Source organism: Mustela putorius, unplaced genomic scaffold, assembly GCF_011764305.1.
Source record: "Mustela putorius furo isolate JIRA1106 unplaced genomic scaffold, ASM1176430v1.1 tig00003850_pilon_pilon_pilon, whole genome shotgun sequence".
Classification (NCBI taxonomy): domain Eukaryota; kingdom Metazoa; phylum Chordata; class Mammalia; order Carnivora; family Mustelidae; genus Mustela; species Mustela putorius.
Window position 1 is genome coordinate 10068576 of NW_025422002.1, and position 26516 is coordinate 10095091.

The 26516-nt window shown below is 44.2% G+C and overlaps 1 protein-coding gene across 6 annotated transcripts in view; it reads left to right on the top strand.

The window, feature by feature from the left end:
- Positions 1-9220: 9220 nt before the first annotated feature.
- The window catches only part of MTMR14 (myotubularin related protein 14), a 45966-nt gene continuing 28670 nt past the window's right edge, over positions 9221-26516 (top strand). For 5 of the 6 annotated variants that reach the window (XM_004738456.2, XM_013054232.1, XM_004738458.2 and 2 more), the window contains exons 1-6: positions 9221-9519; positions 11254-11402; positions 16538-16646; positions 23474-23549; positions 23852-23912; positions 25413-25535. In XM_004738456.2, coding sequence (XP_004738513.1) covers positions 9364-9519; positions 11254-11402; positions 16538-16646; positions 23474-23549; positions 23852-23912; positions 25413-25535 — 674 coding nt within the window. In that variant the 5' untranslated portion in view covers positions 9221-9363. The remainder of the gene's footprint in view (positions 9520-11253; positions 11403-16537; positions 16647-23473; positions 23550-23851; positions 23913-25412; positions 25536-26516) is intronic. The other variant, XM_004738457.2, reaches the window with a different exon arrangement.

Sequence of the window (26516 nt, forward strand, 5' to 3'; positions counted from 1 at the left end):
TAGTCTCCATATATACCATCAGGAACTGAGAGAACATGTCAGAGAATGGACCTTGAGGTTTCTAAACCAGGAAAAGATGACTATTAATTAGGAAAGAGAGGCATCTGAGTGGCTCAATTGGTTAAGTGTCTGCCTTCAGCTCAGGTCATGGTCTCAGGGATGGAGTCCTGCAGTGGGCTTCCTGCTCAACAGGGAATCTACTTCTCCTTCTCCCTCTGCCTCTCCCTGCTTGTGCTCTCCTCAAATAAATAAATAAAATCTTTAAAAAATATATATAGGGAAGAAATTATAGGTAAGAAGGTACTCTCCCATGATTTAGGAGTCAGTATCCTAAAGTCTATCCCACTCATTCCATGGGATCCAGAGAACACATCAACCCCTTCATGAGCATAACTATGACAACTCCCCTCCCTTTCTAGCGCATAAGCTTCCTGAGTTCACCCCTTCCGGGAGCACTCAGGGACTATCTTCCCTGCCTGGCAAATAAATACATTTGGCACTTGTTTTGTTGATCATTGTAATGAACTTTGTTTTCCATCAATGGTTGCCTCGACAAAACTTGGCCATCACTGCCCTAAACACCTTTTTCAGGGGTAGTTGGTGGCCCAACCAACTTTATGAAGTTTGGGGGTTTTTAGATGAGAAAAATAACAGAAGGATGTATTCTGAGGCAGGAATACAGAATGAATTTGTAGGGATGGGTTGAGTGAACAGTAATCAAGAGAGACAATGGCCTAGAAAAAGTGAATGGAACTCGCACCTGTCAGGAGAAAGCTCATCCCTATTTGAGCTAAAATAATTTAGATTCAGGATTCTGGGTGTGTTTGGCATAGTCCTGTGCCTAGAAAACCCGATAACCCCAACTTGTTCTTTTTACTACAATAGCACTATTTTTCAGCCCACTAAATTCTGAAAGAGCCAGGCAATCTCCAGTGGGGATGTTAACTGGACCCTGGTTAATGGCAGTGTACGTCAGGGACACCCTGGGAGCCTAGAAAAATGCAGGCTCTTGGGACCCAATCCTGGGCTCCATTTGATTGGCCAGGTGTGGGGTCCAGGAGTCTGCAATTTTTTTTTTTTTTTGATTCAGAACTTGAACTCACGACTCTGAGATCAAGACCTGGGCTGATATCAAGAGTTGGACGCTTAACCAATTGAGCCACCCAGGCATGTCTGGCAATCTGCAATTTAAACAAACTCTCCAATCAGCTTAATACAAGCATCATGTTTCAGAGAAAATTGCTTTCACATACGAATCAGGCAGTAAGTTGTTCCAGGTTGCTCCAATGTAATCTCATCGAGAGGAAGGAGAAGGTCTTATTGATCCCTGTATCCCAGCCTCCGCACAAGACTTGTCATAGATCAGAACTCTTGAAGAATGTTTGATGAATAAATGAGCTGTGGTCCCTGCTCAGTTAGCCCTAACACCACAGGATTGGCACCAAAACAAGATAGTGCCCAGAGAAAGAGCGTGGGCCCAGGTCTAGCCTCCTTGGACTCAGAGTTCCACTACCTTAGCTGTGCGCCCTTACTTCATACTTCATACTTACTTCATACTTCATACTTTTCATGCCTTGATTTCCTTAAATAGCTTTCCTTAAAAGCAGAGTCAATTAAGAAGAAGCAAATGAGTTACCCTATGAAAACATTACAAATAGTGCCTGACATGACACATAAGTATGTACATTCTAGATGCAAGTATAAATTATTAATATCATGATTAGTACTCTTTCGGCAGCTTCGGCAGGCACCACATATTGGACACCACTTACGTTTCAGGCATCCTGCTAAATGCTTCACATACATTGCCACATATTGTCTTCCTAACCATATGAGGCAGAGATTACTATATCTATTCACCAGTGAGGAAACAGCCTCAGGGGAAATAACTTGTCCACAGTCACATATTGATGGAGACAGACATCTGCCTCATGGCTATGCTATAGCAGCAGTTTTCAAAGTGGCGTTCCTCAATCAGCAGCAGCAGCATCACTGGAAATTTAGAAATACAAACTTGGGGGTCCAACCCATCTCCCCCACCCTCTTCCTTCTAAAACCCTCAGGTTGTTTCCCAGAGTCCATAGTCTCTTATGGTTCGTCTCCCCCTCTCATTTCCCACACCTTTCATTTTTCTCTTCGTTCTCCTGTCCTCCGTGCTATTCCTTATGCTCCACAAGTAAGTGAAACCATATGATAATTGACTTTCTCTGCCTGACTTATTTCACTCAGCATAATCTCCTCCAGTTCCATTCATGTTGATGCAAATGTTGGTTATTCATCCTTTCTGATGGCTGAGTAATATTCCATTGTGTATATAGACCACATCTTCTTTATCCATTCATCTGTTGGAGGGCATCTCGGCTCTTTCCACAGTTTGGCTATTGTGGACGTTGTTGCTCTGAACATTGGCGTGCATATGGCCCTTCTTTCCACTACGTCTGTATCTTTGGGGTAAATATCCAGTAGTGAAAAAAATCTTAAAAGCTTTCTTCAGAAATATTACTAAAAATTTCAAGTAATCTGAATAGGTAACCTTAACTCATTCCATCTGTCAGAAACCAATTTGGTTTCAACTTTTCTTTATAATGGGAGTTTTGCATTATCACACCTGTCTCATGACTAAAATTTTAAAAACAAAAGCTGCAAGATCTCTGTTTCCATATACATGGTTATGCATGTCTGTGTAAGTATGTTATAGATGTGTGATTTATCTATCTCTGGATGGTATTGACAAAATTGATTTGTAGACAGTTCTATTTAATTGACTTAAAGAAAATCAAACATTTATATAAATCAGAAATCTCAGAAATATAGAAAACTAACCCAAATGTTTCTTTCTTTAAATATTTTATTTATTTGAGAGAGAAAGAAAGCACAAGCAGGGTGGAGGGGCAGAGGGAGAGGGATCCTAGGACCCTGAGATCATGACCCAAGCCAAAGTCAGATGGCTAACCGACTGAGCCACCAGTGCCCCTAACCCAAATGTTTTCAAGTTCACATGATCTAGATAACTTTGGGGAGCCTAAACTAGTTTAAATTTGTTGGTTTAGGGGCAACTGGACAGCTCAGTGGGTTAAGCCTCTCCCTTTGGCTCAGGTTATGGTCCTGGGATCGTCATGGTCTTAGGATCTTGGGATGGAGCCCTGCATCGGGCTCTCTGCTCAGCAGGGAGCCTTCTTCCCCTTCTCTCTCTGCCTGCCTCTCTGTCTACATGTGATCTCTCTGTTAAATGAGTAAATAAAATCTTTTAAAAAATGAGTTTGTGGGCGCCTGGGTGGCTCAGTGGGTTAAGCCGCTGCCTTCGGCTCAGGTCATGATCTCAGGGTCCTGGGATCGAGTCCCGCATCGGGCTCTCTGCTCAGCAGGGAGCCTGCTTCCTCCCCTCTCTCTCTCTCTGCCTGCCTCTCTGCCTACTTGTGATCTCTCTCTGTCAAATAAATAAATAAAATATTTAAAAAAAAAAAATGAGTTTGTTGGTTTAATTAAAAGGTATCGCCTTTAGAGTTATGAGCATTAAAAAGAACGTAGACATACAATTTTTATTCCACATAGGCTTACCAAAATCAAATAAGCTCATGTTATCTCTGTTACAGAACTTGTCAGCAAGAAAGATAACTGGGGCACCTGGGTGGCTCCGTTGGTTAAGCAGCCAACTCGGGATTTCAACTCCAGTCGTGATGTCAGGGTTCTGAGATCAAGACCCATTTAAGATCCTCTCTCTGCCTCTTTCCCTGATCCCCAGTCACAGGTGTACACTCTCTCTCTTAAAAAAAAAATTGAAATCCTGCCATTTGCAACATGGATGGAACTACAGTATATAACGCTAAGCAAAACAGGTCAGTCAGAAAGACAAACACTGTATGGTTTCACTCATACCGTGAAATTTAAGAAACAAAATAAACAAAGGAAATTTAAAAGTGAGGGGGGGTGGCAAACCAAGAAAAAGACTCTTAATTTTAAGTAGAGAACAAACTGATGGTTACCAGAGTGGAGGTTGGTGGGGGGATGAGTGAGATAGAGAAATAGGATTAAGAGTATATTTACGATGAGCAGTGAGCAATGTATAGAAATTGTTGAATCACTATACTGTATACCTGAAACTAATTTAACACTGTATATTAACTATACTGGAATTAAAATTTTAAAAATTTAATATAAAATAAGTATCTGGTACAAAATAAGTATTTGGTTTTCTCTCTATTAAAAGAATTAAGTTTTGTGGGACGCCTGGGTGGCTCAGTTGGTTAAGCAGCTGCCTTCGGCTCAGGTCATGATCCCAGCGTCCTGGGATCGAGTCCCACATCGGGCTCCTTGCTCCGCAGGGAGCCTGCTTCTCCCTCTGACTCTGCCTTCCACTCTGTCTGCCTATGCTCGCTCTCGCTCGCTCTCTCTCTGACAAATAAATAAATAAAATCTTAAAAAAAAAAAAAAAAAAAAAAATAAAAGAATTAAGTTTTGTTAGATTATTGGTCTTTAGTAAGAAATCACAGAGGTTTTACTTTTTCTTTTACTTTTTTTTAAAGATTTTATTTATTCATTTGATAGAGATCACAAGCAGGCAGAGAGGCAGGCAGAGAGAGAGGAAGGGAAGCAGGCTCCCCGCAAAGCAGAGAGCCCGACGTGGGGCTCGATCCCAGGACCCCGGGGATCACGACCTGAGCCGAAGGCAGAGGCTTCAACCCACTGAGCCACCCAGGCGCCCTGAGGTTTTTCTTTACCTTTTAAATAAATCTACCTGGGAAACAAAGATTTTGTGTCTTACCAAAATAATTTACTGTGCTTCATGTCATCTCTATCAGGTCTTTGATTACTAAAGAAAACCTAGTTTTCTCAATATTAAAAGAGCTAAGGGTGTTTTTTTTTTATATATAAACAACTATATAACTTTCTGTATTTGCCTTCAAAGTCTTTAATCACCACATTGATTAAATGGATTTTTCTCAAAATAAAGCTTTACTTGGAGTACCTGGGTAGCTCAGTCGGTTGAGCACTGGACTCTTGATTTTGGCTCAGATTATGATCTCTTAGGTCCTGAGATGGAGTCCCCTGTGGGGCCCCACGTTCAGTGGAAGTCTTCCTGAAGATTCTCTCCCTCTGCCCCTCCCCCTCTCCCACTTGCATGCTAGCATATGCTCACTCTCTCTCAAGTCAATAAATAAATAAATCTTTTTTTAAAAATAAAGTTTTACTTATTTAAGTAATCTCTACAACAAAAGTGGGCTCAAACTCATGACCCAGAGATCAAGAGTCACATGTTCCTCTGACTGCGTCAGCCAAGCACCCCTAAAAGGATATTTTTTACAAACTTCCCCCAAATCAAATTCTAAAGGAAGTTTTTTTTTTTTAACTTTGAACTACCTTTGAGAATTTCAGAGTTCCCTAGAACATCTCAAAAGATTTGTTCACTCTTCCTATAACAAGGGAAAATGTTAAACTAGGTTTGATTTATTAAATTACAAAGGAAGAATGCCAAATAGGAAGTGATGTTTAATCTGCTTAGTTTATATTTGTATGGGTATGTTACTAACGTAAGTGTTTTGGAGCTTGTATAAAGTTCCTAAAAATCTGATAAGCCCTGGCTTAATGTTATCAATTGAAATTTCAGGTGTAGGTGCACCTGGGTGGCTCAGTCCATTAAGCATCTGCCTTCAGCTCAGGTCATGATCGCAGAATACTGGGATGTATCCCCATCCCCAGTATCAGGCTCCTGGATCAACAGGGAGTCTGCTTCTTCCTCTCTCTCTGCCCCTCCTCCCTGCTTAAACAACTGAGCCACCCACTCACCTGGGAGCTGTTTTTAAAGGGGGAAGGTAAGGAAGTGTGGCAGCATATGAAATTTTCCCTTTTTTGGTAACTGTGTGTGGTTTTAAGCAGCCCACTGGTTAGTTAGGGCACATGGATATTTTGAGGTGTGTTCTCTGATGGGCCTGTCTGTATTCTGTCAGGGGGTCCCTGTGGTCCCTTTCTATATTCCATTGCTGAAGCCTATTTGCCTAAAAGTGGCCTCTACATTTTATGATTCTTTTCTCCATCTTTTCCCTTCCTCTGACCTGTAAAGGTAATGCCATTGTGCACATATCTCAGGCCATTACAAAGGAGGGTGAATCAGTTGCCGGGTTTGCTATGCTGCTGGTAGTCCTACAGTTCTTTCTGCTTGTGACCCATTTCTTTCTGATGTCCAGTGCCTCAGTTTCTCTGGAACAAGCTTGCTGGATAAACACTTCCTGGGAAGTGGAGACATAGTTACAAAAAATACAACAAAATACATAAACAAGTCAACTGGCTTAAAGAAGTATTCTCAGTATTCTAGTTGGTTTGGATCATGGATATTGTTTTGGGGGTGTTTAAAAGATTTTATTTATTTATTAACAGAGAGAGAGAGAGATCGCAAGTAGGTAGAGCAGCAGGCAGAGAGAAAGGGGGGAAGCAGACTCCCCTCTGGGCAGAGCCACTTCCTGCTGGGTTGAGCCACCAAGGCGCCCCTGATTTTTTTTCTTTTTAAATTCAAGAGGGGGATCAAAAAGGGGAATAGGTGAGGCACCTGGGTGGCTCAGTGTGTTAAACCTCTGCCTTCAGGGGCACCTGGGTGGCTCAGTGGGTTAAGCCGCTGCCTTCAGCTCAGGTCATGATCTCAGGGTCCTGGGATCGAGTCCCGCATCGGGCTCTCTGCTCAGCAGGGAGCCTGCTTCCCTCTCTCTCTCTCTCTCTGCCTGCCTCTCCATCTACTTGTGATTTCTCACTGTCAAATAAATAAATAAATAAATAAAATCTTTAAACAAAACAAAACAAAACAAAAAAAACCTCTGCCTTCAGCTCAGGTCGTGGTCTCAGGGTGCTGGGATCGAGCCCTGCGTCGGGCTCTCTGCTCAGCCGGGAGCCTGCGTCCCTCCCTCTCTCTGCCTGCCTCTCTGCCTACTTGTGATCTCTCTCCTGTGTCAAATAAATAAATAAAATCTTAAAAAAAAGGGGGGGGGGCGCCTGGGTGGCTCAGTGGGTTAAGCCGCTGCCTTCGGCTCAGGTCATGATCTCAGGGTCCCGGGATCGAGCCCCGCATCGGGCTCTCTGCTCAGCAGGGAGCCTGCTTCCCTCTCTCTCTCTCTCTGCCTGCCTCTCCATCTACTTGTGATTTCTCTCTGTAAAATAAAAAAAAATTTTAAAAAAAAACATCTTTAAAAAAAAAGGTGGGGGGAACAGGTGAATAAGTTTTTAGCCCCAAGATAGAGCCATTCCTGACTACCAGGTTAACAAACTGAAACTCAGATAACTTGTAAATGCTCTGCCTGAGCATTTACACAGAAGCTTTAGTCAGCCAATCCCCAAACACCACCCCTGAAAGAGGACTTCAACTCTCTCCATTGTGACCTCAAACTTTCAAATTGATTAAGTTCTTCTTTCTTTTTTTTTTTTTTTAAAGATTTTATTTATTTCTTTGACAGACAGAGATCATAAGTAGGCAGAGACGCAGGCAGAGAGAGAGGAGAAACCAGGACCCTGGGTTCATGACCCGAGCCCAAGGCAGAGGCTTTTAACCCACTGAGCCACCTAGGTGCCCCTAAATTCTTTCTAGCTTATTTCTTAACTTTCAAGCAAAAGATCTTGAGGACAAAGTATCAGATGGTGGGAACTGAAACTATCTCCTCAAGCCATGATGACTGCCCTAGCCAGCCAGACCCCCACCCATGACAATGATTGACCACACCTTTACTGTCTTAGGTACCCACTGACCTTTGTCCTACATTTCCTTTATATAAACCTGGAAGTATATTTTTTTGGCATTTTGGAGAGTCTTTGAGATGTTAGTCGGCGGTCTTCCCTGTGTTGGCCTCGCTGAAACGAATTCCTCTCCAGTTTCGCTACCACTGTTGCTCTGCCTTTGGATTTTGTCAGCAGGGAGTGGCTGATCCTAGTCTGGGACCAGCAGAGTCTGGCGCTCTTGCATCCCTATGCCCTGGCTACAAGCCAACTCCAGGCTCTATACTTATTTCCCTGTTCCTTATTCATTTTCGATTTTTCTCTCTTCCTATAAAAGCGTCCTGTCTCCCGCCCCATTTTGCAGTTCTTTCAAACTTTGGACCAGAGACTGCCTGCTTCAGGAGGTATTAAGTAGAGTTTGGTTTTTTAATCACCTGTTAAAAAGAAACAACAGGCCCCAAATGGGGTCACTTTCGCTAGGCACCTTCAAGACTTAAAACCTAACCTAGCTGCAGTTTCAGCCTCTCCCAGGAGTGTAATTTTAAACCAATTATTTAGGAATTTCCTGATTAGCACTAGTGAGGTAATCTGCACTTCAATAAAAATCCCTGTTTCCCCTACGGAAAGGTAAACTAATGAATGATCCAGTCTTCTAAACTTGTCTCACCTTCCCACCATAAAATCCTTCCATTTTGTACAGTTTTCCAGAGCTCCTTTCTATTTGCTACCTGGGATGCTGCTGGGTTCATGAACAGTTGATTAAAGTCAAATCTACTTGAATTTTCCTGAACACACCCATACTGACTTAAAAAAAAAAAATCTTAACCCTACTAATCTTTTAGAGATAAATACTGAAATATTCACAGATGAAATAATGAGATTTGCTTTAAAATTATTCTACTGGCTGAGGTAAAGACTGATGAAGATAGATTGGCATATGTTGAAATTTACTAACGTATGCATGAGGGGGTCATTATACTATTCTCTCCACTTTTGTGAATTTTTGAAATGTTCCAATAACAAAAAAGAAAAATATGGTGCTTTTCAATCACAGAATTTCTACAGAAATTCTCCCGTTTCCTTCTTTGATAACACAGGTTTACTATAAGAGTACTATAATCATAGGGATGTTGTAAGGAGCAGTGTAAAAAAAAAGTGCCTTATGAAATGCTATTTTATTTTTACTTACTATTATTACTACGATTGCCGACACTAATTAGTTGCCTCCAAGCGTTCCCTTCTTCTCTCCCCGTAATGGTTTATTCCACTCTTCCTCCGGTTATTTCCCATAGTTTCTTCCTCCTAGTTCCTGCACTAACACCCCTCCCGCAGTCCAATGGTTTAGCCCGGCTTCCCCAGGGGAAACCCCGAGGGGCGGAGCAAGAGTTATCTGCTAGTGGCCCCAGCTCCCTCTCCCCGGACCATTTGGATCGCTCCACATTTGGGGGTGGGCCGGTAATCACGGGGCAGGGCGCGAGTCCCGTGCTCCGATTGGTCAGGGCCGAAGTAAACATCCGGTAGGGTGGGGCGGGGCCGGAAGTGGAAAGGGAAGGCGGTGGCTGAGGCTGTTCCGGAGGTTCCGGACTCAGAGTCGGTACTCCAGGTGCCATGGGCAGGGCTGGAGCGCGCTGAGGGAGACTTCGGGTGCTGAAGGGGACGTGGGGTTGGGCCATGGCGGGTGCTAGGGCCGCCGCCGCCTCGTCGGCGGGGCCGTCGGCTTCTTCGGGCAACCCGCCGCCGCAGGAGCCGGGGCTCGGGGAGCTGCTAGAGGAGTTCTCCCGGACTCAGTACCGGGCCAAGGACTGCAGCGGGACGGGCGGCTCTAAGGTGAGTTTGGAGTTGAAATGAGCACAAAGATAACTCCTTGGCTTGAAAAGTTACGGAAGAAAGGCGGAGATCAGGGGTTAGAGAAAGGAGAGAGGGAAGTTTCCAGGGTCTGGACCCAAAGAGTAAGGGTCGGGTTCAAGAACCGAAAAAGTAAGAACTAAGGTCCGAATGAGCCAAGAAAGGACGTCTTTTGGTTTGAGACAAGGCGTTTGGAGGTCAAGGATCAGAGCTGAGAGTCCATGTTCAGACAGTAGAGAGGGGAAGCTGAGAAGGGTTATTCCCGTGCATCAGGTTGTGGGTACAAAACCCCCCAGGTTGAGATGATTAAAAAAAAAAAAAAGTCTAGAGGATTGCTCTAGGTCAGAAGTCAGAATGGAACCAAGACATGGACTGAATGTGTTGCTTCCTTCCACAGTGTGAGTGTGACTTTAGACTAGGCCCATCTCTTTTCTTCCCCTACAGATCAGGAAAAGAGCCCACATCTCCCTCTATTCCTTTATCAAAAGCAGGTCTTAGTTCCCGTCAGTCTCCTTATTGCTACACCTGGAAGGCATCCAGCCTGGTAAGACCATTCCCTAGGCACTGTTTGGCAGTCAAATGGGAATCTTGCGGATCCTCCTATTTCTTATTCCCCATGTGCTTTTGGCAGGTTTAGCATCAGGCTTTCCAGTGGGATTCTTTTCCGTTCTGGGCCATGAAACTCTGGTTTGGCTCCAGGGGATACTTGCTGGAACATAACTGCAGTTGGCATCCTGCTACTCTCTGGAGTAACCTAGGGAAGACTTCAGTAATGATGGGATTTCCCCACTCTCCAAACAGCCAAGTGATTTTCAGATCTTAGCCTGAGGACCACTGTTTCAGCATTGTCTGGGATGCTTGTTAAAAATAAAGGTTCCTTCATCCCATCCAGTTCTACTGAGTCAGAATTTCTGAGGTTGGGAACCTGAAATTTGTATTTTTTAATAGGCTTCTTAATGACATTCATGCATCTTAAAATTTGAGAATTCCTAGTTTAAGCCACTATGAGTTTTTTTCCTCTCCATTGGTCTTTTGAGTGGCTGTGAAGGGTTTGCTGATATCCTCTTCCATCTTACACCCCTGAAGATTAGGGTTGTCTTAAGTTATAGCTGACTTTCACTGTAGCCAGCTTTAAAGCCTCTCCAGGCTTCCTGATCTCTTGTAGATTTCTCAAGATATTACACGTCTTATGCCTTTTTTCTAGTGGACCTTTCCCTGAATTGTGAACCAAATACGAGCAATGTTAAGGGGAGTTCATCCTTTTATTTGATAAATAAATGGAGTGTGGGGAGACAGCCTTGTCTGCATCTTTTACTCATTACACTAACTAGAGTGTCTGGGTATTTGTGACTAGAGAATGGGGAGTAATCTGGAGCCAGGGGAAGATAATGGATTAATCTAGAGCAAGAATTCATAATATTTTATGGATTGTGGACTGCCTTGAAAATATATTGAAACTTGTAGCCCTTTCCTTCAAGTGCTTAACAGTTCACTGCAACACTGAGGGGTTCAGAGACCTCCCAAAACATACTGCATATAGATTAATAAAGTACACATCTAGGGCCTGTGTCCCAGCAACGTGTCTCTTCCTAGCATTGCATAATAATCACAGAGGCCCATGTCATTGCCAGTGACCTCTGCAGGTCACAAACTGCCTAATTCTCATACTCAGAATCCCAGAATCTTCTTTATGCTCAGGTCTCCTCCTCTGTGCAGGTTGAGCGCATTGAGAAGAGATGTCTGGAGCTGTTTGGCCGAGACTACTGTTACAGTGTGATCCAAAATGTGAATGGGGATATCTGTGGCCACTACCCCCAGCACATCGTGTTCCTGGAGTATGAAAGTTCTGAGAAGGAGAAAGACACGTGAGCATCTTGTAACTAGAGTGTGCCTGTCTGGGGAGGCTCTGACAGCTCATCCCCAGAGTCAGGAAGTCTGCAACTGGGTGGGAAACTGGGTGGGGTAGACTCATTTTCCCCAGGTGTGAAACCTTATCAGACTTTTTGTTTCATTCAGGGTTTGATAAGTTAGATTGACAAAGTAGCCTGGCCCGTAGAATGAGCGGTTGGAAATCACTATCCTGGACTTCTGTTTCTCCCCTACCCTAGGGTTCACTTACCTAAGACAGCTTACTTTACATCTCACCATTCTGAACCTTAGTGCCCTTTTTTAAGAGAGTGGGGTGGGAGCTATGCTATGTTGTTGACATCTTATAATCACCTAACCATTTATAGGGCTTAAGAGCCTGATGTCTGGAGTCAGACTGCTTTGAGTAACTTGGGCAAATTATGTAATCTCTTTGTCTTTTGGTTATCTCATTGGTCAGTCTCTGTCTCTGTTTAGAAAAGTGGCTAGTGTAATTCCAGATGATAAGTGGGGCTATTACAAGCCTGGCGTGGGTACTGTAAGATAGAAGTAAGAGCTACCATTTATGGAGGCCCTCCTAAGGCCCAAGTATTTTCTCTGGGTAACAACAGGTCATATACGAGAATATATATGGATACAACTCAAAGGTAGTCAGTAAATGGTGGCAGTTGTTTGACACTAATAAATCATCACAGCATGGAGGCTCCAGGCGATGCTTTATGTTGATTTCAAAGTTTGTTCCCTTAGTCTCCATGCTTGCTGGTGATTTTAAGAGAACCCAGGAGCTGTTGTCCACAGTGTCTGTGAAAGCACGGCCCTGGGATGTGATATTAAGATGAGTGCAGTAGGCCCTCACAGTTGAAGTATGCCCATCCGGAACCAGCTAGAGATTCTGAATCTCTGGCTCCAGAACCACTGAATCAAAATCACAGCCTAACACAATGCCCTAGTGATTCATATGTACATTAAGGTTTAAGAAGCGCTGCTACAGACAAACCAGGGAGAATGGTTAATTCTGCTTGGAGTGTGTGCGTTTAGAAGAGCCTGTGGTAGAGGTCCTCTTCAGCTGGAACTGGAAGGATGAGTAGCAGTCCTGACATGTCCTAAAAGACCAGTTTGTACATGGTCTTGATCATTAGGCCAAGGAGTGTGGACTTGTGGGTGTCAGTGGTTTTATTGTGCTAGTATCCCCTGAGCATTCATTAAAATCACAGATCTTAGGACTGCTGAAGCAGAATTTCCAGAATCTACATTCTTAGAGAGCTCTCTAGATGAGTCTTAACCTATAGTATAGCCTGAGGACCACTGCTATAGGCCAGAGGGAGCCAGAGAAGGCTTTGAAGCAGAGGAATAACCAGATGAGAGGAGTGTAAGAACTAAGCCTTGGATACCTTATCTGTAAAATGTAATCTCTGGAAGTGTGCCATCTCATGAGGTTGTGGTGGGGTTCACTGAGAAAAAGAAAGGGATTAGAAAAACAAATTGTATGTGGATCATAGAAATTATATCATATCCTCAATCATATAACTTAAGAACTCCTGAGATCTCTAACCCTAAAGATTTGGGGTTTGTTATACCTCCGTTATATATGGTTTCTAGCTCTTCCTGACTTCTTCCCAAATTAGGTAGACTCAGCATCTGTAAGCCCTTAAATAAAGTTTCTGAAAAAGATCTCTTCTTCCTTGCCCTTGCCCTCCTCTCCACCCTGTTCAGTGCTGGCTGATGGTTTTATGTTGGTGCCCTGAAGGCATTCTGATACTAAGCTCAGCTGTAGTTAAGATGGTGCTGCTTCAGCTAGACTATGAGTGAATCACCTGTGTTTTAGTGACAAAACAAAATCTGACTCAGTAGGTCTGGAGTGGGGCCCGAGCTTCTGCATTTTCTCACAAGCTCCCTGGTGCTGCCACCCCAACCTATAGTAGAAGTACATTAATGGACTCGGTCTTGGTTGCCCCACAGAAGCTTTTCCTGGAAGGAAACCAGCTCAGTGCTGATGCAGTCGAGCCCTTAAAGAAGGGGAAAGGAATGTTTGCCAAGGGCATACCGTTTGGCGGGTGTTAGGGTTTCACACACTAGCTCCCTTAAGTCCTGCAACTAGCTAGTGACGTAGGTGGTATCACTCCCATTGTAACAAAGAGAAAGCGAAAACCCAGGGAAATAACTTGCCTTTCATGAAGATCACAGAAGTAGTAAGCAGGGTGGGTTTAAAATCCGAATCTTTCTCACTCTGCTCTGTGCACCTGTTTGTCTTTTCTATCTGTCACCGTCACAGTTCTTCCACGAGCAGGATCACAGCTTCTAGGCCAGGGCCACAGTGGCATATTCGTCACCCTAGAGGAGTTATTGAATTTTTTTTTTTTTTACTTTTTACTTCTTGTTAGGCCTTGAAGTAATTCTGAGTGGGCAGTGCCTTTCAGTTGAAGTGAAAGTAGTATATGCATGTGGGAAGAAACAGAACTTTTTGCTTCTTTACATGCCTGGCTTTGGTGTTAATAGGACACTAATTAGACCACATTACACAGGATAGAAGTGGATTCAGGAAGTGGTTTAGTTCTGTTAATCCACCCCCCACCCCCAGTTTAGCCCATCATCTGGGAATAGAAGTCTGGATGGGGTCTCTGAACAGCCAAGACATGTGTTTATTTACAAGCGTCCATTGAGCTGCTGCCATGTGGCAGTCCCGGTGGATCCAGGTGGAAGCCCTACCAGAGAGATGAAGTCCCTGCCCTTAGGTCTTTTGGATAACACAGACCAGTAAATAAGCAATGACCGTGTAACAAGAACCAGAATTAGGGGAAGTACAGATGAGGCACTGGGGGATAATGGTTAAGTTCTGCACCCAATTCCAGCACAGGAGGGGTTGAGGGGTTCCCTCACATCACCAATTCTCAGCCACCAGCGGGTATCCTACAATTCAGCTCTATTTTGACACTGTCTACCCAGAGATAGCATCAGATTCCACAGGTTAACAGCTCAGTCCAATAATACAAACATAAATACACAAGCCTACATTTATTCATTCAAATCTGAGTATCGTGTCAGGCATAGCTCAGTGCTTAGCACTGTAAGAAAAAGAGCCCAAGGCCAAGAGATAATAAAAATAAAAACAGGAACTACAAAGAATGGAAGCTGAATTGGTTCTCTGAGTACGGGAACTAGCAAAATAAACCACCAACTAGCCTAACCAGAAGTATGCCTGCTGCCACATTAAGAGACTGCCCAAAGCTCCTAAGACAGAAATACTGGCATGTTTTCCATCTTGGTTTTATGGAGTTTGCTGAATGGAAGCTCTCAGCCTGGGAGAATCAAACACAGTTTCAAGGCATTTAGAACTAGAGGGAGCTGCTGGTGTGACTAAGTGAGATCCTGTTGCAATAGATGATGCTGACCAGATCTGTGAGAATGGCCCGGGGCCACCAAAAGAGCAGAGGAAGAGTACTGTGGACAGTATTGTGTGCACTCTCTGTTTTTATTCTCCTGGCATCTGAGTTGAATTAGGAGATTATTTTGTACTGAAGTGTCTTTATTTCATGGAGAAACTGAGTGAGGGGGAATGGCAGAACTTGGTGTTCAGTGAGCCATGGACTTCCTAGGGCATGGCTAGGTGAACAGTGCCACTCTATAGGCACCTTGAAGAGGCACTCCAACCTCTTTTTGCCATTCTTCCTGTCTTAAAAAAAAGAAAAAAAATTGACTTCAAAAGTAACATCTTAAATCAGACCTTTCAGAAAAATATACCATGGAAAGTGTAAGATCTGTTTTTTATCCCCTTGTTCTCTTTCCAGATTTAGCAAACTGTTGGCCCAGGTTTTTATTTGAAAATCTCTTTTTAACTTCAATTTCAGCTCCCCACTTGATAGTAATTATATTTTTAGTAACTGTGGCTTATGAATGTATCTATGAAGACTACTAAGAAATCAGTATTTTTCAAAGACAGCATCCAGGTAGACTTTTATTTATTTATTTGACAGAGGTCACAAGTAGGCAGAGAGGCAGGCAGAGAGAGAGGGGGAAGCAGGCTTCCCGCTGAGTAGAGAGCCGGATGCGGGGCTCGATCCAGGGCCTTGAGATCATGACCTGAGCTAAAGGCAGAGACTTAACCCACTGAGCCACCCAGGCGCCCCAGCATCCAGGTAGACTTAAAAAGTTACCACAGATGTGTAGGAGTTGCCGAACGCACTCATTTAGAAACAATTATTTATATGCATTTCCTGTGCAAGAACACATGGATGCCTAGAAGGATTAAGATGTAGAAGAAATTAAATGCCCTGTAAGACTTGACCTGGAAGCTCAACCTTATAAGGAGGGAACATGAACATCTTCCCTCTCTTCTGCTCATTTAGTTTCCCACCCTTTTAACTTTCCTGCCTCTCCTTTCTCATGCAACCAGAACCTCTGCCTGGCTGATTTGGGGCATTTTGCTCAGGACTGGTAGGTGAGTCTATAAGAAAAGCCATTGTATTTAGGGTATACTGATTTGATTATGGCTTTGACTTGCTGGAGCTCATCTCTAAACCTGACTCTTTCATGTTCTGGAAGCTCCCTTACCAAACCCAGTGCAGTAACTACTATATTTCTCCATGCCATGAATAGCTGCTTTTTTTTTACCTCATTTGCTCCAGCATTCCCCGCTCTATTTGCTGTTTGGACTGTTAAAGATAGTTGAAATGTTGATGAAATATCAGAAGCTTATTACTTTCTTCTTAGCCTGCTCCCTGCAAGATCACAAAGATGGCCCTGTGATTTCCATAGGGTCCCCAGGGCACCTATCGTCTTACTCCAGGAGTAAAAAAAATGTACACTCCAGACTTGCTCAGCATCCAGTTTGCTATGTATATTTCTGTATTTTACATACCATGTCTTCAAAGTAGCTCACTTGCTTTTTCATTTTAAGGATTCTAAAATCAGGATGACTTAATTTTATTACCTATAATAGAGGTTTTTTTTTCTTTTCCTGAAAAGCTTAACATATCCATGATCTAGAATTTAGGGATTAAAGCATTTCCTAAATTTCAAATGAGTATTCACACACACATCTGTAGACCTCTTATGCGGTCTTTGTGAACACACACACACATATATACAGAATGCCCACTTAGAAGCCAGCCTGACCTGTCTCTTGTCTGTGCCATAGGTTTCAGAGCACTGTGCAGGTGAGCAAGCTGCAGGACCTCGTCAACCGTAGCAAGACGGCCAGGTGCAGAGGACGGTTTGTCTGTCCAGTGATCCTGTTCAAGGGCAAGGTAAGAATATACCATAGCCTCACACTCCCTGAGACCCTCTTCTGGGGTAACTGACTTAATGCAAAGTGTGTGGTCATCTTCTTCTCGGCGTTTGCCAGCCAAGTGTTGGGTGATTACTGGGTGCCTGGTGCTGTGTAAAGCAGGCCAGAGAAACAGACCAATTCTTATACTAACTTCCAGGAAGTCTCTCCCCTTCCAGGGTATAGTCACACCGGAGTACCCCACCCTGTGTGTGTGTGTGTGTGTGTGTGTGTTTTAAGATTATTTATTTATTTGTCAGAGACAGAGAGCAAGCAAGCACAAGCAGGGGGACTGGCAGGCAGAGGGAGAGGCAAGCTCCCCGCTGAGCAAGGATCCTGATGCAGGGCTCCATTCCAGGACCCTGGCATCATGACCTGAGCGGAAGGCAGATGCTTAAACTGAGCCACTCAGGGGTCCCACCCAGCCCTGTGTTCTGGAGCCAGTCTGCCTACGTTCAGATCCTGGCCCTGTTACTTCCTGCCTATACAAAGCCGCAGTGTCCTTCTCTATAAAATGGGAATAATAATCATGCCTACATCAAAGGTTTATGAACTAGATTAGATCAAGTAATTTAATACATTATTGTTTGTTCGTTCTTTCAGTCTTATAATTTACTAAGTGTTTACTGAATGTGTATTATGTTTCAGGCCTTAAGTAGGCCTAATACATCAGTGTGTAGACAAAAATCCTTACCTTCATGGAGTTGATACTCTAGTGACATTCGTTAATTTGGCTCCCCAGTGTGGTCTCATTTACCTATCTTTTTTATAATCCTTTGATGTAACTGATGTTCCCATTTTGCAGATGAAACAAAGTAAGTAACTTTCCAAATTTACCAACAGAGCTGGGATTTGAACTGAACCTAGAATTCCCTCAGGCTACTACACTGAAAGATAGGGTCCTCCGGTGTGGTGTAAGAGGAGCTTGGACAACAGTGTGGAGTGACTCACCAGTGGCCTAATTAAGTGAGCAGGCCATGGCTTGAGAGCACTGGAGGAAAAACAGAATGCTCACTGGCAGACAGGGGAGTGTGTTCCTAGCAGGTGGTGCAGCATGGGAAAAGGCATGGAGACAGGAACCAAAGGGGCCAGGACACCTCCCTGGCTGGTGTGGAAGGTGTGTGCCAGGCCAGAGAATGGAAGGGATTGAAGACAGGAAGCCAAATGCTGACCAAGGTGCTTGCATTTGCCAGTAGAGCAGTGTGATTTTTGAGCAGGGAAATACAGGAGGAAAGTAGCTTTTTTAGGAGGATTAGTCTGTGAGGAGCAGATGAAAGTAGGGAGAGCCTGGAGAATGGGAGGGGAGCAGATGCGGTCTCTCTCTCTTTGGTTGGCAGGTACACGAGCATGTGTGCTGTAGCCCCAGTAACATGCAGAATCCAGCTGTGGTTATCCAGTGTGGGTTGTCGAGTATCTGGGCAGTAAGGAGGAGAGATATGAGGCTTGCCCCCTTTTGCCTTTCTTTCTATAAAATGGGAGAAGGGCAAATGTGAAAGGGGAGTTAGGAAACGGGACTTGAGTGAAGGCTTTCTTGGAGAGGTTGATTATAGGGAAGAGCTTATATGGAAGTTCCTGTAGCTGATCATCTTATAGCTTTTCTTTTTCTTTTTCTTTTTTTTAAAAAGATTTTATTTATTTATCTGACAGAGATCACAAGTAGGCAGAGAGGCAGGCAGAGAGAGGACGAAGCCGGCTCCATGCTGAGCAGAGAGCCCGATGCGGGGCTCGATCCCAGGACCTTGGGATCATGACCTGAGCCGAAGGCAGAGGCTTCAACCCACTGAGCCACCCAGGCGCCCCATTTACAGCTTTTCTTTTCCCCTCCCACTTTGGAAACTTTTCGTGTTCCTGCAAGTTATTGGAACTCCAGTTTAAAGACCACTGCTCTGTGGAGCATAGTGCTTGTCACTAGAAATCATATAGGTAATACTCAAATCAGTATTTGCCCAAGTGTGTTCCATAGAACAGTAGTTTTAAGGATACACTTGTGTAAAGCATTCCCTGTCCGTGAATGAGAAATTCTGCGTAGCTGAGTTGGCCTGACCACAGGCCCCACTTTCATAAAGTCCATTGGTCCATGTACACTGATCTAACAAAGGCTCTGGAATGTCTTAAAGCAGAGACACCTGTGTAGCTTTGTCAGGTCCGTTGTTTCTCCTTTGTCTGTACACTACAAGTAGGGGACTTTCCTGAATGTGTTTGAGAAGGGCCACACTGAAGAGCTGAACAAGTGGGGTTGCTAAATGGCAGATTGTTCACTTACAGACTAGGCAGGCCTGTGAGAAAATATTCCTAAGCCACTTGATGTCCGAGGAAGACCAGTGAGTTAGAATTATTCTGAGGAGTCCTTGGCATTCATAAGTGTTTATGAGGACTTTCCCATTAATCCTGCTTTCTTCTCCTTTTACACCTTCTTGTCTAGGCAGCATGATACCATTTCATACCTTTTGGCTTCCCCTGACACAATCGGTGTTCACTCACTTTTTACTTCTCTCCATGTGCTTCATTCTAATTGTGTGTTTGATATCTGCCATTTCCTCTCTCCCCTAATCCTAATCCCTTTGAGGACAGGGGCCTTGTCTGACTGTTGTCCTGCCAGCACCTAGCAAAGTACCCACCTGGCTTAGAAGTGGAAACTCAGTTCCTGCTTTTGGATAAAGCAGTAGTGGGCCCTGTGCGAGTGTCTGGGGTGACAGAGATGAATAAGGCGGTCCTTGTCCTCATTGAGCTCAGTGAGTGGCAGACAAGTGAACAGGCAACAGAGAGGGAGATTAGAAAAGGTGGGAGAATGTGTTGTGTTTTGAAATGGGGATCTCATCCTTAGATGTGTGGCACACGGCAGGCACTTGGTAACTAGTGCGGTGATAGCAGTGTGAATTACCAATACTTCAGAGGCAATACCTCTGCTAGGTTGGGGAAGGCAGGTGTGTTAGGAAATGCTTGCTTCCTTCAAAACTCAGTTCAGTATGGCTAGTGCGACTGAGGAACTAAATGTTTGATGTTATTGCAGTTAATTATAGCTGTAACAATGTGGAATTTTTTTTGTTAAACAGAGGGCTACTTTTTTTCCCCTTTAAATGCTAAAAGTAAAAGGACACCTGGCTGGCTCAGTCAGTATAACATGTGGTTCTTGACTTCAGGGTCATGAGTTCGAGCCCCACATGGGCACAGAGATTACTTAATCTTAAAAATCTTTTTTAATTAGTGTAAAAAAAAAAGGCTAAAAGTAAACCATTCTAGTTGAGATGATGTGCTGAAAGTGTAAAATACAGATAGAATTTTAAAGATTTAGTACAAAAAAAGTTAAATATTAATGATTTTTAAAGTGATTATATGTTGGCATAATATTTGGGATATAATTGGGTTAAATAAAATATAATATCAAAATTCTTTAAAAACTCAGTTCAAGCATTTAAGGGTAAGGTGTTCTCCTCTGCCATTTTCTACCCCTTGTATTTAGCTTTCAGATGATTAAAATTGGGACAGGTCATCTTTCTTTTTTTACTCCCTTAAGAGATGGAGAGTAAAGGTCTGCCACTTTTATTGGTGTGTCCAACTTGGTTACTAGATAGGCAAATCCTACAGAGCAGTAGTCCTCATGCAGAAGTAGAGGCCACTCACAATTAGATAAATGGAGAGCATTCACAGTGCATCCTGTTTTCTCAGTCAAGAGCTAAGCTTAAAGAAAGAAATGATGGGGCTCTGGTTTAGAGCCATGAGGCTAAGGAGCAGGTCTCAAGTCTGTAGTACAGTAGAGCTTCTGCCAGGTACTGCCTGAGGACCTTGCTTCAGAGGAGGCTAGTGCCTTACTTGGGGAATTAGCCAGCTTGCCTTTTCAGTCTCATGAGTCCTCTGGGCCCATGTCTTGCTGCCTGACTTAGCAAAAAGGCAGGACGGATCTAAGGAATATGGGAGGTCTGGGACAGAAAGAAGTATCTGAACCTAGGAAGGAGTTCAAGAAACAGTCACAAAATCAGGAGCCAAAGATAGTGTGTGTCTCTGCTCTGAAAAGATTTAACAAAATAAATAAATAAGTAAATAAATGCAAAGAGTGAGATTTGGTGTTAGCAACTTAGATGATGGGGATGGGTGGGCATGATAACACACGCCAGTCAAACTCAAACAAGCTTTCCCACATGGATGCTGAAGATGGCGGAGGGGCAGGTCCCTTGTTCAGTGGCAGAGGCTACCTTCTGGGCTGCTGGGTGGCCATCGTGGCCAACTAAGTATGGCTAGACTTGAAGTCATGTGCTGTGAGGGCATCAACGTATCTGGCAGTTTCTACAGAAAACAAGTTGAAGTAGCCGGACTTTTCTCTTCAAGTGGGTGCACGTCAACCCATTCTGTGGCACCTACCACTTTGAGTGCCCTGTCGCATCTTTTGGTGGACAGTGCGAGGCCTCCTGCTCCTTCAAGACCCAGTAAGGCCAGGCTGTTCTGGACCGCCTCAAGGGATCCTGCCACCTTATGACAAGAAAAAGCAGGTGGTGGTTTTTCCCTGTTCCCAAGGTTGTATTGGAAGCCTACAGTAAAGTTTGCTTGGTTGGAAGTACCGGAGAGTAGCAGCCACCCTAGAGGACAAGAGGAAGGAAAAGGCCAAGATCCATTACTCGAAGAAAAAGCCACTCCTGAGGCTATGGAAACCGGCTGAAAAGAACCTGAAGAAGAAAATTGACGAATGCATAGAAGTCTTCAAGACCCACGGACCACTGGTCTGGTCCCAATAAAATTGATTATTTATTTCAGGGGTTGGGGGACCTCAAAACAAGCTGTTGCACCTCTGTTGTATTGCTGTCAGAAATCAGACTTCCCTCTTAACGTGAGAGTTTCTCAGGTCTAACCCTGGGGATTGACACTTCCCTGCTATAGTTTTCTACTTCCCTGTTCTCCATTCCTGGGATGGTTCCCTTAGAGCAGCTCTTAACAGGGGCTTGAGGTGGGTCCATGGACGGACTTGGGAGAGTCCAGGAACCTCTAAAATGTAAGTTAACTGTGGTGCATACATTTTTTTTCTGGAGATAGTTGATCGTTTTCATCAGATTTTCAAAATGCTTTTGGACCCAGAAAAAATTAAGCAGCTCCCACCAGAGTGCATCCTTCTCAGGCCAGCAGGAATCCCAGCCCACATCCTACATCACAGGCTGCTGGGACAACCTTCCCACGAATCTCTTCTTGCCCCCAGCCCTGAAAAAATATCACACCCTGCCTTGGGTTGTATGGAGGTTCCTTTTCTGTTATCCACCCCTCCCCCAAGCAGTCATTACTTCAAGAGAGCTAGAAGGTGACCTGGTGATGCCTACTCACATCCCTTTCCTGTAGCAACAAAACCTTGTTTCTCTTATTATCTAACAGATAGAGAAGAAAAAGAAGGCCTTAGGCAGTATTTTGCACTCTTTCGGGGACCTGCTTTACATTGCCGGTCTGTGTGACCCATTGAGAAATGTACTTCCCCCCTCTCTGTCATGCAGCTGCCCTCCTCTTTAATATAAATTCACAGCCACCTCACTGCCATCCTTAGCCTTTAGACTCTGGGTTAGTTGGCCTACCCATTACCACCTATCTCCTCCCATACCCCCAACCCTACTGGATCTCATCACAGTTTAAAAATACATTCTTTCTTTCTTTCTTCCTTTCTTTTTTTTTTTTTAAAGATTATTTATTTATTTACTTGACAGAGAGAGAGAGAGCACAAATAGAGAAGCAGGTGGGGGGTGGGGGGGAAGCAGGCTCTCCTCTGAGCAGAGAGCCCGATGCGGGGCTCAGTCCCAAGACCCCGAGATCGTGACCTGAGCCAAAGGTAGCGGCTCAACCAACTGAGCCACCCAGGTACCCCTAAAGACACAGTCTTAAAATTAGATTTTGAAGTTCAGTCCAGTTGCCTGGTTTCTAGGAGTCTAGCTCTCAAAGTGATCTTTAAGTAATGAGGCAACGAGTGAAAAAAAAAAAAAAAAAGCTCAGTTAAAACTACAGCATTTCCTTGTTGAGGAGAGAAATGTAATGTAATCAAAACAAAACTAAACCAAACCCGAAGGTTTCTCCCTTAATTGATTCCTGTTTCCGAGGTTGCTCATCCCAGTGCTGAACAGTTCCAAATGATGATTAACACAGGCTTTGGAGGTAGATGGGTCTAGATCAAATCCCAGCTTACCCCTCCTTGTATGGCCTTATATATCATGTCACCTCCCTGTGCCTTCTGTGAAGTGGCAGCAGTGCATGCCACCTGCCACATCTACCTCATGGGCTCGCTGAGAATTCACTGAGAAGGTAGTGTAAATGTCTCAGTGCCATGCCCAGAACACACACATAGTAACACCGAATCCTACACACATACACATGGGACAGCCCCTCAGTCTGACTGGTACTCTTAGTAGCATTCTGGTGCCTCTTGTTTGGGAGAGACGCTCCCTTGACAGGGTGTAGATTAATCTGCAGAGTCCTGGGCGTTTCTTCAACTGTGCACACTTAAGAAAATCATCTTGGCCATTGGCCTGAGGGTACAAACTTGAGGATCTCCTGTACAGCCGAGTGATTATAGTATTAATATTGTATTCTGTGCTTGAAAGTTGCAAAGAGAGATGATCTTAAATGTTTTTTACCACATGAAAGAAATGATAATTGTGTGACATGATAGAGCTGTTAGCTAACGCAATGGTGGTAATGATTTTACAATTTATAAGTGTATCAAATCAGCATTTTGTAAACCTTAAACTTAGACATTTGTATGTCAGTTATATCTCAATAAAGCTGGGAAAAACAAGAACACAAAAAAACCCAGAAAAGCATCTGAAAATGCTGTTTCTCTCCCAGCACATTTGTAGGTCGGCTACCCTGGCTGGATGGGGGGAGCTGTATGGACGCACTGGCTACAACTATATTTTCTCAGGTGAATATTGAGCTACCTCCTCTGACTAAGAACAAGAGTCCAGATACCGAGAATAGCCACCCACGCTACAGTGGCATAGGTAGAGAGTATGAGCAATCTGGGGGGAGACCGGGACCTTCTCTTCATCACTCAAGGAGATGCTGGGGTAAAGAAGACTGCCAGGCACACAGGACATCTGGTGCCAAAGAGAGGAGGGCTGTCCTTGGGGGTGGTGTCAGAGTGGGGTGGGAGGAGCCTGGTCAGGAAGCCCTGGGGGTGGAGCCCTGTGCAACAGCCTTGGTGCTGACAGGTTTCTCTGGCAGGGGGTGCAGATGATGCCTGGGCAGATTCAGAGGACATCACCGAGGAGGACTGCGCTCTTCGGTCAGTGCCAGATTGTTATGGATCTGGGCTTGTATGGGGGTGGGATATCTGATCAGTGATGGGCATTTTCATACTGTGTTCGTCAGTGGTGCAGGTGAGTGCTTTGGCTCCTTTCCTTCCACTGCTAACTCCATGTCCTGGAAATAGGGTCATTAAGGTCCATCCCATAACTTCTCACCAGAGCTGATTTTAATGGCTGGCTAAGCAATCTCTCTCCCTCCTGGGCAGTCTCTCAGCCCCAGGGTCAGCAGGTCTGAGACAAGGCTCAGACGTCTGTTGTCTGTTTGTGTGTTCAAGCCCTGTTGGTTACAGGGTGTGACCAGGATGCTGACAGCCAGCCTGCTGGGTATCATACAGCACACCTGGTACCACGGTACAAGGCAAGGGCTGTAGTCCCCATGGAATAGCCTAAAGACTATAGATGTTACACAATTCATCAAGTTGTCTTTGATTCCATAATAGAACTTGATACAGAGAAGTATTTTAGGCCCCCTTAAAGGGAGGAAATGGGTTGGTTCACACTCTTCTACCTCCTTTCCAAACGTTTTTAGAAAATGACCCCCTAGGATATTTTGGAAAAGCTCCTTTGGATGGTCTGTATGGTGGAAAGTCTTTAACTAGTGTCAGGCATCTCTGGAATGCTCACAAGCACCTTAGTAAGATCAGTTGCCCCAAATCATGGTTTGGTGCATGAAAAGGCATCTCACTATGCCCAGTTCTGTCTGTCTGTTCCAAGAGCTGCAGCCCTGGCTTGTGCTCAAGAATGTTTGGCTCTTCCCCTGAGATCAGACAACCTCTGCCTCAGCCAGGCCACGTTCCATAGCATGCACTGTTCTTGGTGAGGAGACTGCTGTGGACAGCAAAGCAGTGGGCATTGAAAAATTAATGGTGACTGTGTATTCGTTCCGCTTTTGCCTTTATCTGTATGACTGATCAAAAGACAGCCTGGGGGGATTTGGAAAAATTTTATCTCCTTGCTTCTTAGACCTGCTAAGTAGAGGGAATTCACTTGCTAGTATTTCATGATCAGTTGCTAAAACAGCTCTAAAAAATCCATCTCCAAACAAGCATTTCACTCTGTTACATTATGAGCAAATCATGTGGCTAAAAGTGGTCAGAAATGGGAAAAAGGGGGGTGGGGTGGAGGAAGATAAACTCTAATGGAAGCTCAGAGACTCTATCAGCCACCAGCTTGCTGCTTTTTAGAACTCAGATTATCTAGTCTTCGGGCTTAATGTCAAGCAGTGCCAAAAAGCTCTTTCCCAGTTCCCGGCTGCAAATTGCTCCTCTTTGAAATATGTCCCAGAGAGCAGGGTAATCTCTAGAAAGTCACCTTCCCTGAAGCCAGCTGTCCTGTCTTGGCCCTCCCTCCACCTTACAGAGAAGGGAAACAGAAGTTCTTGCCAATGACATCTGTACTTCCTTGAACACGTTCCCTACCCCTCAAACTTCTCTGAATGAATGTGCAGTATAGCTTCTCCCTTCGGCTCTTTGTTTCAGAAGTTCCGACACACATCTTTTTGATAAGGTTAGAGGCTATGACATCAAGCTGCTTCGGTACCTGTCCGTCAAATACATCTGTGACCTGATGGTGGAGAACAAGAAGGTGAAGTTTGGCATGAAGTAAGTACAGGCCACCTCCTGAAATAGGCAGAGGTGATACGTTCATCACTCTTCAGGTCAGTGATGGTATATAAAGTTACCAAGGGCTTGCCACATGCCAGGCCTCGTGCCGAGGGCTTTCTGTACATCTTCTAGCTGTATCTTCAAACATTCTTGCAAGGCAGGTTCTACTGTGCCCCTCTTGCAAATGAGAAACTAAAGTACGGAGAAATTAAGTAACTTGCTCAAAGTTATGGAGATAAGTAACTGAGGGGCCGTGAGTCTCTAACCTGTGCTCTGCTGCCTCCTCCTCTTAGATGTTCTTGAAGATTCATCCCTTGGCTCCAGGTTCTGTACCACATCTGATAGATTAGAGTCTGCTTCAAGTAGAACAACAAAAACAGAAATCAGTATATATATATACCCAATTTTTACTTTACATATGGACCAGATCTTGATATTTGATAAGGCAAAAATGGAAAATAATGGAAGCTGGGTTGAGGGGATGAGATTGTAGAAGTCCCCCCCCCCCAATTTTTTTATTTTTTCATAATATTGGCGTTATTTATGCTGAGGTTGTCTTAGAAAATAAGGCATACTGTGGCCTTACAGCTCAGCTTTGTGTAGATACCTGAATATTCCCTTCATCTATCAGAATGTCCTAAGTCTTTCCCTTTCAGATGCCATTTGTCTACCCTGTTTAGGAGTGTCCTCAGTGAATATTGGAGAAGACAGTAGAGGCGACAGTCCCCCTGAAGCCCCCTTTGGACAGTGTCTCAGTTACTTGCTGTCGTGTCATTCCACCCTCTGGGTTGGGGTGGTTGTGCTGCCTTCAATTGTGGGACTCAGCGGGAAGGTTGTTGTGGGTGCCACAGAATTGGAGGGTAACCTCTCTTGCTTGATGAGTTAGAGTAGGGGGCAGAGAAGTTACATTTCTTTTCTTTACTTTTTTTTTTTTTTTTTAAGATTTTATTTACGCACTTGACAGAGAGAGATCACAAG